The following is an 18,157-nucleotide window of genomic DNA, read 5'->3' as shown; positions in this document are numbered from 1 at the left end:
AAAAGGTCTTTTTCTGAGTAAAAGGAGTTTAGAGATGCTGTTTTTGAAGACAATTAAGTAAGCTGCTTTATTCTAGGGCTTCTTAGAATCTTTTATATACTGATCTTCCTTGTAAAAATCCAAGAAGGAGACACTGCAATTTTTCACAAATCCTTTTGATCACGAACTCTGATAAAATGCACAGTCTCTTGGGAATAGTGTTCTAGGGAGCCCCACTGAAAAATATGCTATGTTTTCAGTTTCTTTCATGTTCAAATTGAGAAGCTTAATAAGCTTCAGTTGCTTTAGTTCCCCTGCCTCAGTCCCTTTTTAACCAAGCGAGTCACAGTCACCATATGTTTGTATTTTTTATTGTGGTGAAAAAAGCACATGAAATCTATCCTAACAAATATTTAAGTGTACAGCACAGTATCATTAACTGTAACAATCTCGCGCATCACTGAGACCGTGTAACCTTTGAACAGCAACTCCCCACTGCCCCCTCCCTGTGGTGAAGCCCTGGCAACCTCCAGTCTACTTGCTGCCTTCCGTGAGTGGGGGGGGGTTAGATACCTGGTACAGATAGAATCATGCCTTGTCCTGAGACTGCCTTACTTCACGTAGCATAATGCCCTTAAGGTTGTCCATCCATGTTGTCACATGTGACAGAATTTCCTTCTTTTTTAAGTCTGAGTAATATTCCATTGCATGCATACGAGGAGGGACCCCCCAAAAAACTGGAATTGTCTTCTAGAGGGTGGGCCCCTTATAATACAGGTCTCCCCCACTGGGTCAGTGGTCTAGGAACCCGTCTGTATCAGTGCACCAGTTGGTGGTGTTAGGAGAGACTGCTTTCAGCTTCAGCTTTTTGAAGACTTTTTCAACACATTTGCCCATTTCATGCAGGTAATTTACAAGCGTACCTGCCCACACTGTGCTGAGTGTTCAGCAGTTTTTGACCTAGAATAGCATGACACTCATGTTCCACTGTCCCTATTCACCTGATCTCGCCCTGAGTGGCTTTTTGTTGTTGTTGTTCCCTGGATGAAAAAAGTCCTCAAAGAGAAATGTTTCACTGCTGTGGAAGAGGAGAAACAAAAACAGCAGAAACACTAAAAAGCATCAAAATCAACAAATTCAAAACTTTTGAGCAGTGGAAAAAACATCTGGATGGGTGTGTTGCATCAAATGGAGAGTGCTTTGAAGGTGACTGAAGTTTCAACATACAAGAATAAATACACAATTTCTTATGAACAAATTCCAGGTGTTTTGGAACCCCTCTTGTCTATACTGTATTTTCTTTATCCGTTCGTCTGTAGATGGGCATTTAGCTCCCATGCCTTGACTATTATGAATAGTGCTGCGATGAACAGGGTAGTGCAGATACCACTCTGCGGTCCTGATTTCGCTTCTTTTGTATGAATACCCACCCAGAACTAGGATTGCTGGATGTTTACTTTCTATCTACAAGGGCTGGGATAGGGCAGGGAAACAGCAGCTGAATGTTCATGGCAGTGGTGGGCATTGAAGGTGTGCATGATATTCCCTGTAGTGTTTATAGACTTTTGTATTTTGATTGCTAGAAATTATCGGTCTATCTTTCTATCATATTGGTCTCTATATAAAGAGGGAAAATAGTTTTAAAATCAATATACTACTGACAAATAATCTTTCCTTACCTCTGTTTTAGCTTAATGCAGAGGACCAGAGAGACTGGCTTTCAGTGAGCTCATTTAGGGCTTTCTGATACATTGGGAGGCTGAGCTGCAGCACATACTTGCTTTGAACAGCAAATGCTTTGTATAACCTGTAACTTCGTTTAATGAGATGTTATCCATTGCACTTCCCTTGGCAAGCACTTCACTTCAAGTGCTTCATGTCTTTAATCTTTTTTTCTCTCTTCACTAGAAACATATTAGCCCTGAATTTTAGCCAGAGGCCATCAAAGGCTTGCGTGAGGGTTCTCATGCCCCGGTAACCGCACTGACAGGCGTGCGGATGATACTACCCCTTGGCCTTGGCCCTGGCCTGGCTGGAAGACATAAGATGACTCCATAGCAAAAGAAGTGAGGGTGCTGGGGGCCTGTTCCCAGCTGTGTCCGCTCTAGCCCTAGTCTGGGACTCCATGACCCAGCCTTTATTTAGCTGCTGCTGGTGCTGACCCTGCCTTGATCCGGCTTGAAAGCCTCTCAGCGGCGGCTGGGGCCGAGTTTGGTCTGAGCCTTTGAGGAGGAGCAGCGCTCGGGAGTGAGCGCACCTGTTGCTGGGCCGCATCTTACCTGAGTTTGTTTTGAGGCAGTGGCAGTCTCAGAGCCTTTGACTAGGCGTAGTTTTGTTTTTATGGTTTTTTAAAGAGAGTTGGGTCATGTAACGGAAGCGTGAAAGATCATTCCGTCCTCTGTCCTGTCTCTCCTTGCTAGTCTTGACCTCTGATCTCTCCTGTACTGTTCTCTCGTTTTATGTCTTCTCTCTTTGAATTGTGACATTTTCAGTATGAAAACTCTTTAGAGTGTTTAAGTGTTCTTTTCTGCTCATATGTGAGTATAGAGGCTATTTTTAAGATGAACGGGAAAAGGGCCATCACCCCCCTTTTAAACAGTTATCTCAGTAGGACATTCAAGTTCTTCAACGCCACAAGTTAGGGGCTGTTGGTCAGTTTGCAGTTTCTTGGTGAGTGCTCATTCTCGTTTGGAAGAACTCGTCCAAGCCTCCCCTAGGGCAGGGAGCAAGGCTGTGGTAGAGCCAGTGTAGACAGAGCCAGAGGTGGAGAGGGGTGAGGACATGGCAGGTGTGCATTTCACAGTTTTTTAATGACTTTTTTACCCTTTGTTCTCCACGTGATACGCTCTTCTGCCACTACAAATTGGTCAGGGCTGATTTACATCTTTACCTCCAGCCTCACTCCCAAGTAGCATGGGAGGAAACCAGGCTAAGGGCAGGTCTGTGGATCACGCAGAGTGCTGTCACCAGGCATGAAGAAGTTACCTTCAGGCCAAACAGGGCACTCACAGGCCTTCTGTGCTGCGCATACACACGGCCAGTGTCAGCGTTAGTGCGCAGAGCGCGTTCTGAGCGGCAGAAAAGGCACAAGAGTGGTTTTTAAATCTTTCTGCCTCTGACACCTGAAAATATGAAAGATGGTAAGTCCCATCTTTTGAAAGGTAAAAAAGAAAAGGAAATCCAAACCATTTTCCCTATGTGGTTTTTTAAATCTATCTCAGAGTGCTTCTAAATTAAAAACTGGCCCTGACTTGTGTGGCTCAGATGGTTGGGTGTCATCTGACAAAGCAAAAGTTCGCTGGTTTGGTCCCTGGTCAGGGCACGTGCCTGGGTTGCAGGTTCCATCCCCCGTCGGGGCCCCTGTGAGAGGCAGCAGATCAGTGTTTCACCCTCACACTGGTGTTTCTCTTCCCCTCTGCCTCCCTTCTCATCTCTCTAAAAACAATTAAGATCCTTTAAAAAATTAAGTTAAATTAATAACTGAATTTGCTAAGTCTGAAAGGTTGTGGATAACAGTTGCTAAGGAAAAGTTATTTTCACATTGCTGCTTTAATTTTCTAGGCATCTGTCATCTGTTTTCTAAACAGCAGGATTCTGTCTCATAGTCCGTTGAATACTAAAGATTTATGCTTGAACATTCTTAGTATTGCCTGCGGGTGCAGGGTCTGCTTTAATGACTGTGAAGAGGCTGTGTTTAGTGGGAATGGTGACGAGGTTACTGTGGTGTTAGGCTAGATGTGCTTCTAATCTTCCTGCAAGGCACGCCAAGAAGATTGGAAGCACATATATGTCAGAGCTTTGAGCACACCAGATAAAAATCACGCTTGCAGGAAGCGTGTTGTTCTCGACGATGAGAAGGGGCCTGACTTCTGGGCAAGCCGCCACGTTTATCCCTTCCCTTGGCCTCTTTCTCCGTTTTGGCCACTCTTACCCCATCATCTGCGATCTCCGCTTCTACTCAGCTTCCAGCCACCTGTGAGCATCCCTTCCCTGCCGTGGGATGGCTGTGTACCTCAAAGGCTTAGTTTGTTTTCTTCCTGTCCCCACAGGGCAGCCTGCAGCAGGGACCAGCTTTGAGGTGTCCCTCATTTAACCTTTTACTGAGTCTGACTCGTGCCTCCCTCCTCATGACTACAACCCTTCAGGTCCAAGGAGAGGGAACTCTTCACCTGTAAATAGTTTACGGTCTCTGCGCTCTTCCACCAAAGACTGTTTTGCCATTTCTTCCTTCACTTTGGGAGGGGATTTTGCTGACTGATATCAAAATGACTGCAGAGAGAAAATACTTTCTCTACCTTGTTAGAAAGAAAACAATGTCAGCATTGAGACCATTTGTTAAAGCATGCCTTTCTTTTTGTGTCGTTCTAAATATGTTGTTCCCTTTATCTGTCTTCTTCGAGCCACTGACCCAGGCTTCCGCATCGGTCCTCCTTTTCCTTACTGGTCACCAACTCATACCCTCGGCATCCTTGGGCGTGGTCGCCCCTACCAGCTGTGTGGTGTGAATTCAGGTGTCTCTGTAGGGAGTTTTCACCTGCCGTGCCTGCAGACCCCTGGAAGCAGGGGGTTAGGTGATGTGACGGGCTCCGTGTCAGTCGGGCTCTGGTGTTTGGACTTCAGAGGTGGCTTCGGTCAGAAGTGTGATGCCAGTGAGATGGTGTCCCCAAAGTGGCATAGCTGAATGACTGCAGTTGATTTAGGTGTTTAGCAGAGAAATGCATGTTCATTTTCATAGCCATATATCTGTGTATTGGAGAAAACGGGATTGGTCTGGCTAGTCAGGTGACACGTCACATCAGACAGATGACATTAGGGTGAAAACCGCAATGGTTTGGGAGTGCCTGTCAGACACTCTCAGAGAGACCGTAGATTATTTTAGGGAAGAATGGTGTCTTGTACTCCAGTGTAATTCAGTTTTTGACATGGTGGCTTGCCAGGAATAGGCACTCCATAAATATTAGTCACGTGAGTAAATCCATCAGAGCCAAAATAAACGCCGCTTCTTACCATAGAACCGCCTGACTACAATGTCCTTTCTGCAGCTGGCTTCTCTTTGTTGATTTGAATTGTCAGACCTCCTGTTTGCCCTTGGAGGGGTTGTGGTGGCCAACTTGCACATCTGTGTTTGTGGGTCACTTTGAGTCATGTGCGTGTCGCATCTTTGGGGCAAACCTCTACTCTTTGGATCAGCACCTCGAGTGGAGGAGCCAGAAGCAGCTTTGCAGTGACAGTGCGGGAAGGCAGCCCTCTGAGAGTGCAGGAGCCGTCCAGAAGCCACACCTTTGCTTCTGGCCTTACTCAGTCTTGTGGACTCGGATTGCTGCCATGTAATAGGCAAGTCTTAACAAGCTTTATTATCTAGCTTTTCCAGTCCTGTTGAAAATGATAGGAAGTTGCACATTTATAGAGGATCCGTGAGAGGTATTATTAAAAGTGGCAGCAGAAGATTCTGAAAGGGGTGACCAAAAAGAGGAAACCGCCTCGTGTTCTCTGGCACAGCTATAAAGAACATTCATAATATCCCTTGCTTAAGAGGGGACAGAACAAATATTACATGTTAGGAAGATTTCCATAAAAAAAATCTAAACTGAAGCTGTTTTAACACTGAAAAGGGAAAAATGTCTGCTCTGTGGAAAACTAACTGCAGAGGGATTTGTTATTCCCCGAGGAAGCTGGTTAATAAAGAAAGCATCACCGTGTGCCCCTGGCCTGGAGGCTGTCACGGTGCATCTGCCAGGTGAGCGCCCTGTTGACTGGCTCCTCAGCTCAGAAGGAACGATGTTGCCACGCTCAGCTGGGAGCCTGGATAGACGGAAGGTGCAGTTTTATTCCGATTGCATTTTCTTGTATCNACTAACTGCAGAGGGATTTGTTATTCCCCGAGGAAGCTGGTTAATAAAGAAAGCATCACCGTGTGCCCCTGGCCTGGAGGCCGTCACGGTGCATCTGCCAGGTGAGCGCCCTGTTGACTGGCTCCTCAGCTCAGAAGGAACGATGTTGCCACGCTCAGCTGGGAGCCTGGATAGACGGAAGGTGCAGTTTTATTCCGATTGCATTTTCTTGTATCAGTATGAATACTCATATTTTTTGACTTTACAATTGTTTTACAGTTTGCCATAGGAGTTCATATCCACCATTTCACTGGTTCTAACCTCCCCATGTTGTGGAAGTCCTTTCAAATTGACAGGTGGAGCACAAATTCAGTCTTTTTCATAACTGCACGATATTCCATGGGGGTAGGTGTACCACATTTTATTCAACCATTTACTTTGTTTCTGCTTTTTTGTCATGATGGGCAGTTCTTCAGTAAATAAATATACTTTACATGTGAACTCATGTCTAGTGGTTGTATTTCTAAGTATTGGGATTCCACCATTAGCAACAACCAACAGTAGGATTATTGGGTCAAAGAGTATATGTATTTTTAATTTCAGTAATTAACTAAATTTAGTAACTAGTAATTTTAATAATTTACTAGTTTGCTCCTTTTTAAATGCCATGGCAAGTCACATGTCTTTCAGCAAATGATAAGTACTTACCACCTCTTTTAAATGTTTGCCAGTCTGATAAGAACAAAGTGATAACTGGTTTTCTTTTTCCTGATTATACTAACCAATGTGAACATCTGTTCGTGTGGATTGCCTTTGAAATCTTACATGAAATATTCTCTACCCATTTTCCACTGTGTGATACATCTTTTTGCCAGTTTTTAAGGGTTCTTTGTATAATATAAATAATGATCTGTAATTTTTTCCTAATTCATCGTTTGCCTGTTGCCTTTTCTTATAGTATATTTTCCCACCTATAAGTGTATTTTTACATATTTCATATATTTATTATCTACTGAAGCAGCTAAGATTCTAATCCTTATTTATTTTAGTTTTTAAATTTATTGCTTTTTTAGTGAGCGAGAGGAAGGAAGAGAGAAAAATTGATTTGTTGTTCTGCGTATGTATGCATTCATTGGTTGAATCCTGTGTGTGCCCTGGCTGGGGGTCAAACTGCAGCCTTGGTGTATCAAGACAATGCTCTAATCAGCTGAGCTCCTCGGTCAGTTATTAAACTGACTCACTAACCTTAGTCCTTCGGTAGTCCTAAGAGCTACCTTAGTCCTTATTAGAAAGGTCTACCTTGCTTTTAATTTGTACTTAGAGACCTAATTGGGATTTTTACAAAATCTTATATTCTTTTTTAAAACATTTAAATATTTTTTCATGTAGGCCCTGTGTTTTTATGGTTTGATTCAGTTTTAGTAAATTATAATAGTTACAATTTTTGTTACAAAGGTGAATAGAATATTGCCTCCATTTTTATTCCTAGAATATCCTAAAACTACTCATTTTCTTACAAGTCTTCTTGACAGAGAAACGATATCTTGACTAGATGCAGAATTTTTGATGTCTTTTGGATGCCCCTGATAGGGACTGTTTCTCGGTGCTCCGACTCCCAGTATTGCAGATGCTACGTCTGATGCCAGTTTGTTGCTCTCTTTCCTTTGCAGGAGGTAGTAATGAGCTCCTTTCACTTGGAGCATGTAACGTATTCTCTTTCCCTGAGGGTCTGTTTGTCTCATCGGTCTAGACTGGACCTGGTGGTATTTTTGACATGCAGTTCAGGACTCGTACCTTTTCTTGTGTCTTTTTGTTGTTGTTGTTGTTGTTGTTGTTGTTCTGGGGCTTTTGTAATTTATGTATTAGGTTCTGGATCTAGTCTAAAATTTCCTACCTTTTTCTCATTATTTACTTTTCTAAATTATTTTTTCCAGAGCTTTTGAAATACTTCTTCCACTTCATCTTTTAGGCTACTAAACTGTACCTCAATAGTGACTATCCTCTCTTCAATTCATCTGGTAACTTAATTAGTCAACAAGTCAGTTTAAATGTTTTTGCTTCCAAATAATAAAAACGTTTCCCACCACTTCTGGGTGAAGCGGCAGCATGCTGTGTTTGAAACCGCATGCTTCAGTCGCTGGTGTGACGAGGGGCTGTTCCTCCTTGGGGGGTGGGGAAAAAAGGTTTTACTAGAGCAAAAGTACGGAGGGGAGTATAACAAACCCCACCATCTATCCGGCAGTCACCAGCATCCCGTGTCCTCTCTACCTGGCGACAGTAACCACCAACTTGTGACCAGCCTTGTCTCGTCTGCACCTCGACCCCCCCATCCTCACCCCAGATTGTTTCGAAGCAGATCCCAGGCATCATATAACTTTATCCTGAAATAATTCAGTTAAATAATTCAGTACTACCTCTTTAAAAGAGTCCTTTAAAAAACACAACTGGGAGTACAAGGCTTCCTCTGGCTGTGATGCAAAGGTCTGGGAACTTTCACAACACCATGAGTGTATTCAACGCCCCTGGATCCATTCACTTCAAAATCGTTAGTTTTTTGTGACTTTAACCTCAATTGAAAAATCTGTTTGTGCTCTTAAGAAGAGAGATCCGGAGGGAAAAGACCCCATATAATTGCAACACTGGCTTTACACCTGAACAAAGGCCACCGTGCTGTTTGCTTGTTTGTTTGAGAAGCACAGGACGGTCTCCTCTGCGCAGACTCGAGTGCCCATCAGTGCTCGGTTCCTAGTGGTGTACACTGCAGGCGGCCGTTGTCATCCTCCTCCACCCTCTTCCTCATCTTCTGCTGAGTGTGGATTCTGTGCCTTCAGACCAGCCTTCGCTCTGACTGCTGGGTCCCCTTTTCTAAGCTTGCTGGGGCTTAGGTCTCGTTGCTGGGACAACCCCAGTACCGGCATCTACCTGGGGGTAAAAGCAAAAGGGTCCTCACTCAGCTCAGGGCCTGAGGCAGAAAAGCCGGCTGTCACCCGTTCCCCGCCCACCCTGCCGCTACCAGTCCTCCAGCCTCAGGGCACAGGGGGTTCATTTCCGCCATTGTGGCTCCTTCTTGGCCTTCAGATGCAGGGACATGGGGTCAGGTTAGGTGCACTGCTAGCCCTGTAGCTCCCTTCCCTCAAGAGTCCATGACCTCTGCAGACATACTCTTCCCCAGATCTCCCACGGCCTTGTCCTACTCAGGACCCTTCTCGAAGCTAAGGAGAGATGCTGGCCATGGCAGGACTGTAGACAGGAAGTGCCGGATAAGCCATGCAGAGTGACAAGTCCGGAGGGGGAAGGAACAGATCCCTGAGGGACTGAAACAGGTGAGGAAGGCTCAGCCTCTAGTAGACTTGACCAGATTGCCGAGACCATTCAGTAGGTGGAGAAAAATCTCATCGACAGATGGCGCTGTGGGCAGCTGGATAGCCACATTCAAAAGGATGGAGTAGACCCTTTCCTTACACTGTATACAAAATTAACTCAAAATCAGTCAGCCTAAATATAGGAGCTAGAACCGTGAAATTCTTAGAAGAAATACAGGAGTAAATGTTCATGACCTTGCATTTGGCAGTGGATTCTTAGATGACATCAAAAGGAGAAGTAACAACCACAACAACAAACAGATAAATTGGACTTCATCAAAATTAAAAACTTCTGTGCATCAAAAGGCATTATCAAGAAAATGAAATATAGCCTGCAAATAGGAGGAAATATTTGCAAGCCATGTTGATAAAAGTCTCGTATCTAGTGCATATAAAGAACTCTTGCAGCTCAGCAACAAAATGACAGACAAAATTAAAAAATCGGCAAAGCTCTTGAAGTAGGCCTTTCTCCAGAGGAGATACCCAAGCAGCTAATGAGCACATGGAAAAGAAGCTCCAAGCCGTTGGTCTGCAAGGAAATGGAAATCCAAACGACAGTGGGGCGCCTCTTCATACCTACTGGGATGGCAGTGACCGCAAAAGTGGGAAACAGTGGCACCGGGTCAGCGAGCATGCAGAGAAACCTGAACCCGGTACCTTGTTGGTGAGGATAGAAAAGGCTGCAGCCTCCTTGGAAAACAGTTTGGCAGGGCCTCAGAAGTTAAACAGAAATGCCACATGCTCCAGCAATTCCACTCCTAAGCGTATTCTCAAAAGAACTGAAAACAGGTATCAAAACAAAAATATGTACATACTTTCATAGCAGCACCATTCACAATAGCCAAAAGGTGGAAACATCCCAAAATTCCATGAGGAAATGAGTTGATAGATAAACTGTGGTGTGCATATTGATGTGTGATGGACTGTTACTCCGTGGTGGAGAGGGATGGAGTACTGCGGCATACTACAGCACGGAGGGACCTCAACATAGTGTAAGGGGAAGAAGCCAGGTTCAGAAGGCCAGGTTCAGTAGCGTGTGATCGCATCTACACAGAATGTGCAGAACAGCACTCTCCCTCCCAGAAGCGCGCCTGCACCCTCCCGGTCCCCTCCACTCCCCCAGCCCCGGGAGCCCTGCCCCGCCTTCTCTCCACCTGCTCCCAGGGCTCCTCCTTGTGCCTCCGTAGCTTGTTTCCTGAGCCCATTGCTTCCATGGATCACTTCCAGCTCTGTAGTTTTTCAAAATAAAATTTCTCTAACAGTTTGAAAATGAAATAAAACAGGACCATTTTGAGAGACAGAAAGTGCATTGGTTGTTGCCAAGGAGAGGTGAGGTGTGTAATTGCTTTGTGGGTAACAGGGTTTTCTTTGAGGTGATGGAAGTGTTTTGAAACTAGATAGATGTGGCAGTTGTGCAACATTGTGAGTGTATTAAGTGCCACTGAATTGTTCACTTTAGATGATTACTTTTATCTTAAAAAAGAAAAATGAAAGATTGAGCCTCACTTGGTACATGAAATTGTTGGGTGGGCTGAGCATTAAAGGAGAGCATTTAAGGTGGGGAGAAAGGGCAAGTAAAGATAAAAACCAGGTGGGATTTGAGTTGGAAATCAGTTGGGAGAGCCATTAGGGCAGGTCGAGAAGTCTCTGGCTTACAACTGAGCCGGAGGAGATGGGGAGTAGGTACCCTGTTGTACTCCAAAGCAGTGGGGCTGTGGAGAATCTGGCTTTTGATGGGGCTCTTGAAATGTCAACATGTGCGTGAAGAACCGAACCCAGGAAGCCTGGAGTTTGGGTGGGTGCAGAGGCCGTCAGCACCGAACAAACCTCCGGTGTGAGTTGCAATGGCCTGGACCAGAGAGGAAGCAGCAGGAGTGACGACTGCCCTGGGCGCTCACGCTGTGCCGGGCGCTGTTCTGTGTGTGCCGTGTGTTTTAATTCATTCAGTCCTCACGGGAGCCTCGTGGAGCACGGGCTGTTCTCTCCCTCCAGCGCACTGATGAGGAAACGAGCTCGGGGCCCTGAGAAACTTGTCCAGGGTTTCACAGCTACTGACTAGATTCGAACCCAGGCAGATGACACCAGGACCCCATTACATTTTTTAATTATGCAAAGGCGAACGTTAAGATACTTCTTTTTTTTTTTTAAGATTTTATTTATATTTAGAGGGGAAGGGGAGAGGGACAGAAATATCAGTGTATGGTTGCCTCTCATGTGTCCCCCACTGGGAACTGGCCTGCAACCCAGGCATGTGCCCTGACCGGGAATCAAACCGCCATTGTTTGGTTCACAGGCCCCCGCTCAATCCACTGAGCCACGCCATCCAGGGCAACTTTTCTGAAGCCCACTTACTACCTTTCAGGCTGAGGTTAAGGAGGTAGGGAACTAAAGCCAGAGTAGAGGCGTTTTCCCCTGGCTAACCAGGACCTGGCACAGGTCTTCTCAGGTGGGTTTTCCAAGTAGGAAGAGCTGGCTGGCCAGTGGACGTGTGGGCTGGAACTCATGGCTAGAGACAAAACCCCAGAGGAGGCCAGGCCTGCAAAGGGGCCTTCCGAAGGGAGGGAGAACCAGGGACATCGAGTGTCTAATCCTAGGCCACACCCCCCTTTCCTGCTCACTTTGTGTCCTGCTAGCACCTCCTGGCTGCATCCAGAGGCAGCCTAAATTGTCATGTCAAAGAGGGCGGGCCCTTGTCGCCGCCGTGGCCACAGTGGCTGCTCTCTCTGAGAATGGCTCTGGAAGTCGGAGCCTAATCACAGATTTGTCACCTTCGTGCTGATTTGTAACACGTGAGATGAACCATTAACAATGTTCCTTTTTTGAGGTTCTAGGGGAAGGGGACATGGGGGGAAGGCAATGTGTGTTTGACTTGCTTCATTTAGAGTATAAATGCACCCCCAACCCCGACCCCAAGGACTGTGATGGAAAGCTCTCCTCTATTGAAGCTCTCCAGCCCACTGAATACAGTGCCGGGGTCTCAGCCTTGTCGTTAAAACGCGAAGCCCAGCGCCCGTGGCAGTGCGGCCCTTCATTCGGCCTGCCCTGCCAACCTCAGGGCGGTGCGTGCCCTCCAGCCTGGCTGCTGCCACACTGTTCCCCAAGCATGTGCCCTACATTTGCCAGGCTTCATCCTAGCTGGTTCCTCTCCCCAAAATGCTCTTCCTTGTCCCGCGTCGTCAGGTGCTGTCTGGCCTCCAGGTTCAGCTCCGGTGACTTGACGTGTGCTACCTCTCTTGGTCCTCACCCGCACCCTCTGAGGTACAGACAGACAAGTGAGTGTGTGTGTAAGTATTACACCCACATCACAGACAGACGAGTGAGTGCCTGTGTGAGTGTTACCCCACTTCACAGGTACTCAGAGCACACAGAAGCACGGAGAGAGGTAAGAGTTCGCCTACTATCACACAACTGCTGAACGAAGGAGCAGGTTCCAAAGCCAGTACGCAGCTGCGGTCTGTAACTAGCTGAGTTCCAAGTGGCCTCTGACAGAGACGTCTCGCTAAGCTAAGCTGTAAACTCTGGGAAGGGAGAAACGTGTGGAAGCTTTGCTAAACCTTGTCCTGTCTCTCCTCTTTGGGTCCAGGTGGAAGTGAAGCCATATGTGCTGGATGATCAGATGTGTGACGAGTGCCAGGGCACACGCTGTGGTGGGAAGTTTGCCCCGTTCTTCTGTGCCAACGTCACCTGTCTGCAGTATTACTGCGAATACTGCTGGGCGAGCATACACTCCCGCGCCGGGCGGGAGTTCCACAAACCGCTGGTGAAGGAGGGAGGCGACCGCCCTCGGCACGTGCCGTTCCGCTGGAGCTGAGCCGGGCAGACCCAGCCACAAGTACTGGAGTAGCTAACGAGGAGGGAAAAGAGAGGGCACGGCCTCAGGGCTTACAGTGTTCTGGAAATCTGTGCATTCGTTCTTGATTTTTAAAGAAGAAATGGGTCTTTTTATTATTATTATTATTATTATTATTATTTACAGTCATATTACTGAACTCAATGTCCAGTATAATGCAGAATTGCAGAGTGTATCACGGTACTGATTTGCACTTTGATTCTCACACCTTGTCTGCTTGGTACCTTCGTTTCTCACCCCGGATTTGTCCCTGGTGACAGTACGTAGACTGCCATTCTCATCCGCGGCCATCAGGTTGCTGTCTGTGATTTTTTTGTTTGTTGTTGTTGTGTTGTTGTTCCGATTGCTTTTGAACTGGAGCATGCACTTATTTTCAGAAATTTGGAGAGTTGCCCCTAGGAGAAGACTCACCAAAGGTAATAACCGCGAGTAGGTGGCGGGTGTAGCAGAGGCTTCGCAACAGCTCAGCAGCCATTAGTCGTTTAGAGCAAGGTGAACCCTTAATGAAAAGAAGCCTTTAGTTGCTCTCGATTTTGACATGTAAGGATACCTCATAAGCTGAATCCTTATTTTTTCCTTCACGTTTGATTTTTATTTTGCTGAGGATTTTGGTTAGGTTTTTTAGTGTTATGTAAATTTATGCTGCAATAGCTTTTGCTGCTATTAAAATGGTATTATTAATACCATAATACTCTATTCAGGCTAAGGTATCAATGGAAAAAAAACCCAACAACACACTTTTGTGATTAAGGGATAGAATCAGCTGCCGAAAGGAGATCGGAATAGATTTCAGAAAGCTTCAACGGAAGGTCACTATTTCTGATTGCATGTTTACTTAATCAGGTTGCTGCATGCAATAAATTTTATATCCAATGTCTAGTATAAAACCTTCCCACAATGCACAAATTAAGAATCTATATAAGCTATAAAATACTGATTTTTTTAAAAAAGATTTTTTTTTATTCAAAGAATTGGTAATTGACTGGAGGAAGGCATGCCTCAATAAATGGAATGCTTCTGAAATTAGGAAGAGCCCATAACAGAATGACCTATATTACAACCAATATAAAACCTAGGTGTAGGATATTCTTAAAGCAAATTTGTGGATGGTAGATGAAGTACTTTGCGGTGCTCTGTTATATATCGTGCAATTTATTTTATATAGTAAAGTGATTATGTCTAACTGTGATCAAACTTAACTGTTTCAAGCCTCTGTGTCAGACATTGATGAACTTGACAGTTCATAACTGGTATACTATTAACTAACACATGAGCTCTTAGTTACAATCTCCTAGTGCTTGCACCATTTTACATAGCTTCAGACCTTGTCCAGAAAACCAAAGAGCTCATCTTAGCTTATGAACACTAGGAATATATACAGTATATAGAGATAAGTTGTCAGATTGACAGACTAGGCACATTTTAAGAAAGTTGCGTGCTGGTGATGCTAAAGAAATGTCTGTAAAAAACAAGATGGCCTGGGCAGGGTTGGTTGTCTGGGTAAGAAATTAACTACTTAATTCCCTGGATTTATCCTGTAAAGCTTGAATAGAATTCAGACCTGCTTAATACTACCATGGACATTTTTTTAGCATTCACTCTTGGGCTGCAGATAGTAATATATAAACACACACAACGGTTGTGAGACTACGTAAATTTGTTTTAACCTTCTTCCTATGTTTTGGAATTCTGGGGACAATCTGACTGGATATGACACTGCAGAGTAGATTTAAATCGCTGTGTTTCATGTGCTGTGATGTCCTTGTACTGTCTTAAGTCGATACTGCTCGTTTTCGTTCCGTTCCATTTTGTTTCTCCAGCGTTCGGTTGCAATTACCAGCTCTCAAACTATAGTTTGTTTCAAAAAGGAAAAACAAAATAGTTTTTTACTGGATTAAAAAATGCTTATTAGAATTCTCCCCCTTTGAGGTTACCTCTGGGCTTTTTGGTAGTAATTGCTTTTTTCCGGCCCAGCTGTGGTTTTCTGGTTTTGTTTTTTTTCCTTTCTTTCTTTCTGTGTTTGTGGTTTTTTTCCCCTGTACAAGAAATTTTGTTATGCACTACTACTTTTTGTATTCTAGACAGTTTTCAAAAGCTGGCTGAAGACTTTTTTGTTCGTTTGTTTTTAAGGAAAAAGGCATGCTTTCTGACTGACATGATCTTTTGCAATACCTCAATTTTGAAATATAGGAGAGAAAATGATATTTTCTAAGTAAGTTTATTCAGAAAAATATATATTAATTTAATTCTGCAAGAAAAATGATTTAACAGATGGGTAACTTTATTTTTTTCATGCTTATTTGTGTTTTTTGAAAATGAAGAAGTTAGAGCTTTATAACTATAATATTAAAGATCATATCTAACCTACAGAAATCTACCTAATTATGTGAAAGAAGCAAAACTTTTTGAAGAAGCACCCCTCTTTCATGTACTAAAATAACACTGAGATTTTTAAAAAGCCGAAAGATTGTACAGCATAAAGCTTAACATGAAAGTGAAAAAACATTGTCACAAAGAATAGGTTACAAAAAATAAACTCCATTTGGTGCTGAAAGTTGCGAATAGATGGTGGAAACGACTTTCCCTTCATTTGTATATTTATAATCAAGCGTTGATTGTGCACGACTGACCAGGATTGTGAAAGAGTTCTTCTGTTTGTATTTTTTTAAAGAGAACTTTTTTAGTTTATTAAATTATAACATGTTCCCTTTTGTTTTGTAAATAAATGTGCCCCCAAGTTGTTAATGTTATATTAAAAGAGAGGGTCCTTCAAAAAATTATTTTTTAAAACACAGAGGTGTTCTGACCTGCAACTTGACTGGGAAGCCCCTGGGTATCACAGGTCCTGTTGTGGCCTTTCCTTGATGTGACACTTGAACTAGTCGATTTTTTGAAGGCTATAACCTAACCTCGACTATTTGTTGTTATGTGCAATACTGTTTGTACTGTTTGTATAAAAAATAGAAAAAAAAAAGAAAAGAAAAAAGGCATAAATCTTTATTGCAGATTTATTTTCATTGCAAACTTTAGACATTGTGACTCACTGAGACCATTTTCTACTGTCAGATCTGTACCTTTTCTTCATGCCGGTATTTTTTCAATAGGAACGTAGCCTTTGTACTGAGACAAATTTTCATTGTTATTTTTAGAAAGATTTTTTGCTAAGAAAAAAATTAAACATATTTACATATTTTTCATTTTATTTCGTATTTTCTTTAAGGAGTGCTTTCTCAATCATTAATAGAGTTGTTTCTGGGAGGGACTTTCATATCTGGTCAATGTCATAATATTATTTTGTATTTTTACTTGGAATAAATTAATTTTATGATGCTAATTCTTTAAAAGTTTATTTTTTTCATTTTCAGTTATTTTTGAAGCTAAAACCTTTGTAATATTGTTACTAAAGTGTCTAGTTTTTTGAAATGCAAAGCTTTATGTATTAACTTGCTGATGTGGTTTACAATAGTGTGACAATGAAAACGGTTGGGTGTGTAAAGTGGTTGGAAACTGTAATGAACAATTGGGTAATAAAATGACAGAATGAGCAGAACATGTGAGACTTTGACAAGCCTTTTCCTTTGTTCCAGTGGGTTAGTGTGAGATTAGGGATGTCACAGTACAGCTCCCTGGGGACGTCCCAGTGGGTTTATACAACACCAGTGCAGCCCACTCTGATCACGAAGTCACCCCTAGTGAAGTGCCGCCGGGTTGAGAACCTGGCCAGGTCAGCGGAATGACTCATTGCTTTTCCCCTCTAACTCTTCATTATGTCGTGTGTGTGTGTGTGTGTGTGTGTGTGTGTGTGTGTGTGTGAATTGCCACCAACTGCTGTCCATGTGTGAGACGGTGCCTCTTGCCCAGGCCACATCTTCTCCATTCATTCACAGTGGTGACGTCTGTCAGTCAAAGGAGGCTGCTGCGAGGACGCCACCTTCCGTGTAGTTACCCTCGGGTGGTGGTGTCCCCCCTGAGCCACCCGCAGGGCCCGGCGGAGCACCTCGGAGGCACTCTCAGGCGCCACCACTGCATATGGACAGTCTCCGCCTCCGCCTCCCTTCATCTCCCACCCGCTCCCTGTTCCGATGCCCCTTGTTTGTCCCTAATTGTCCCCTATTGTGGCAACACATCTGGCACCACTCCGAGCATGATCTGTCTGCCCTCCTGCTGCTTCTCCACCCACCCCCCCCCCCCCACCNCCCCCCCCCCCCCCCCCGCCTCGCCCGGAAGCGGTGCTGTCACGGCAGCGCGTCCTTGTGGCGCCTCAAGCGAACAGAACAGACCACCGACTGCAAAGCTGGTGTTGCGTAAACGGAACATCCAATGACTTGCTCTAGGTAGAGGGGGCGTCTCTGCGAGTCCTTGGTAGCCTCTCGCAGGTCCGCTGCCACGGAGGCGAGGTTAGCAATCACTTGGAGAGACGTGTGTCCAGAGTTGGCTGTTGGGTATGCTCTATGTATTCAGTTTTGTAAATAATATATAGATTAGATCAAGTCGTGATGTAAAATTTTAACTCAAATTGGGTATTACTGGTTGGAATTTTACATTAACTACAAATAAGTGATTAGGAACAGAAGAAACGAAATTGGAAAATTCTTGCTTAGTGGTATAAAGATTACGCTTAGATTTCTGCTTATATCTTGTGTTTTATAGCTTGTTAGTGAGGCATGGGCTGATGCAGAATGTATTGCATTTATGCAGTTTAGCAAATAACTGCTAGTTTTAATTTTATCTATTGTATTAGCAACCAAATGGTATTTAACTGGGTAAAGCTCCTACCTAAATATTTGAGTATTGTGACATCTCTACTTGCAAGGTTTGAGTGAAAGATTAGTCACAGCTTAGTGGGAAAAAAGTATCCCTTTGTTAAATCTGGCTTATTTGTATGGACTGTTGCTTTTTCACCAGTTTGTATGGTATGTCCGCTAACATTTTCCGTTTTCCTCTTTAATGATAACCAAACCTCTATCTCAGCTGCAGTAATGTTCCATTTTACCACCGGGTGTTTTGTAATTAATGCTGTTGACTTTATGCCCCAAAGTGAGTCAAGAAGTGGGTATGTGATTTGGGGGTGTTTAAACATGTATGACGATGAAGTTCATCGCTACAAATAGAAAACTCGGGTGCTAATACCGGAA

General features: G+C 44.1%; 1 protein-coding gene across 11 annotated transcripts in view; it reads left to right on the top strand.

Moving 5' to 3' along the window:
- Positions 1-16,579, top strand: part of CPEB3 (cytoplasmic polyadenylation element binding protein 3) — a 184,004-nt gene extending 167,425 nt beyond the window's left edge. For all 11 annotated transcript variants that reach the window (XM_037047348.1, XM_037047345.1, XM_037047346.1 and 8 more), the window contains one exon: positions 12,756-16,579. In XM_037047348.1, coding sequence (XP_036903243.1) covers positions 12,756-12,983 — 228 coding nt within the window. In that variant the 3' untranslated portion in view covers positions 12,984-16,579. The remainder of the gene's footprint in view (positions 1-12,755) is intronic.
- Positions 16,580-18,157: the final 1,578 nt, after the last annotated feature.

This window comes from Sturnira hondurensis, unplaced genomic scaffold, assembly GCF_014824575.4.
Source record: "Sturnira hondurensis isolate 20B ecotype Veracruz unplaced genomic scaffold, ASM1482457v3 Scaffold0005563, whole genome shotgun sequence".
In the NCBI taxonomy this organism is placed as follows: Eukaryota; Metazoa; Chordata; class Mammalia; order Chiroptera; family Phyllostomidae; genus Sturnira; species Sturnira hondurensis.
Note: the sequence above shows the minus strand (reverse complement) of the source record. Positions and strands in the feature narration are given on the sequence as shown.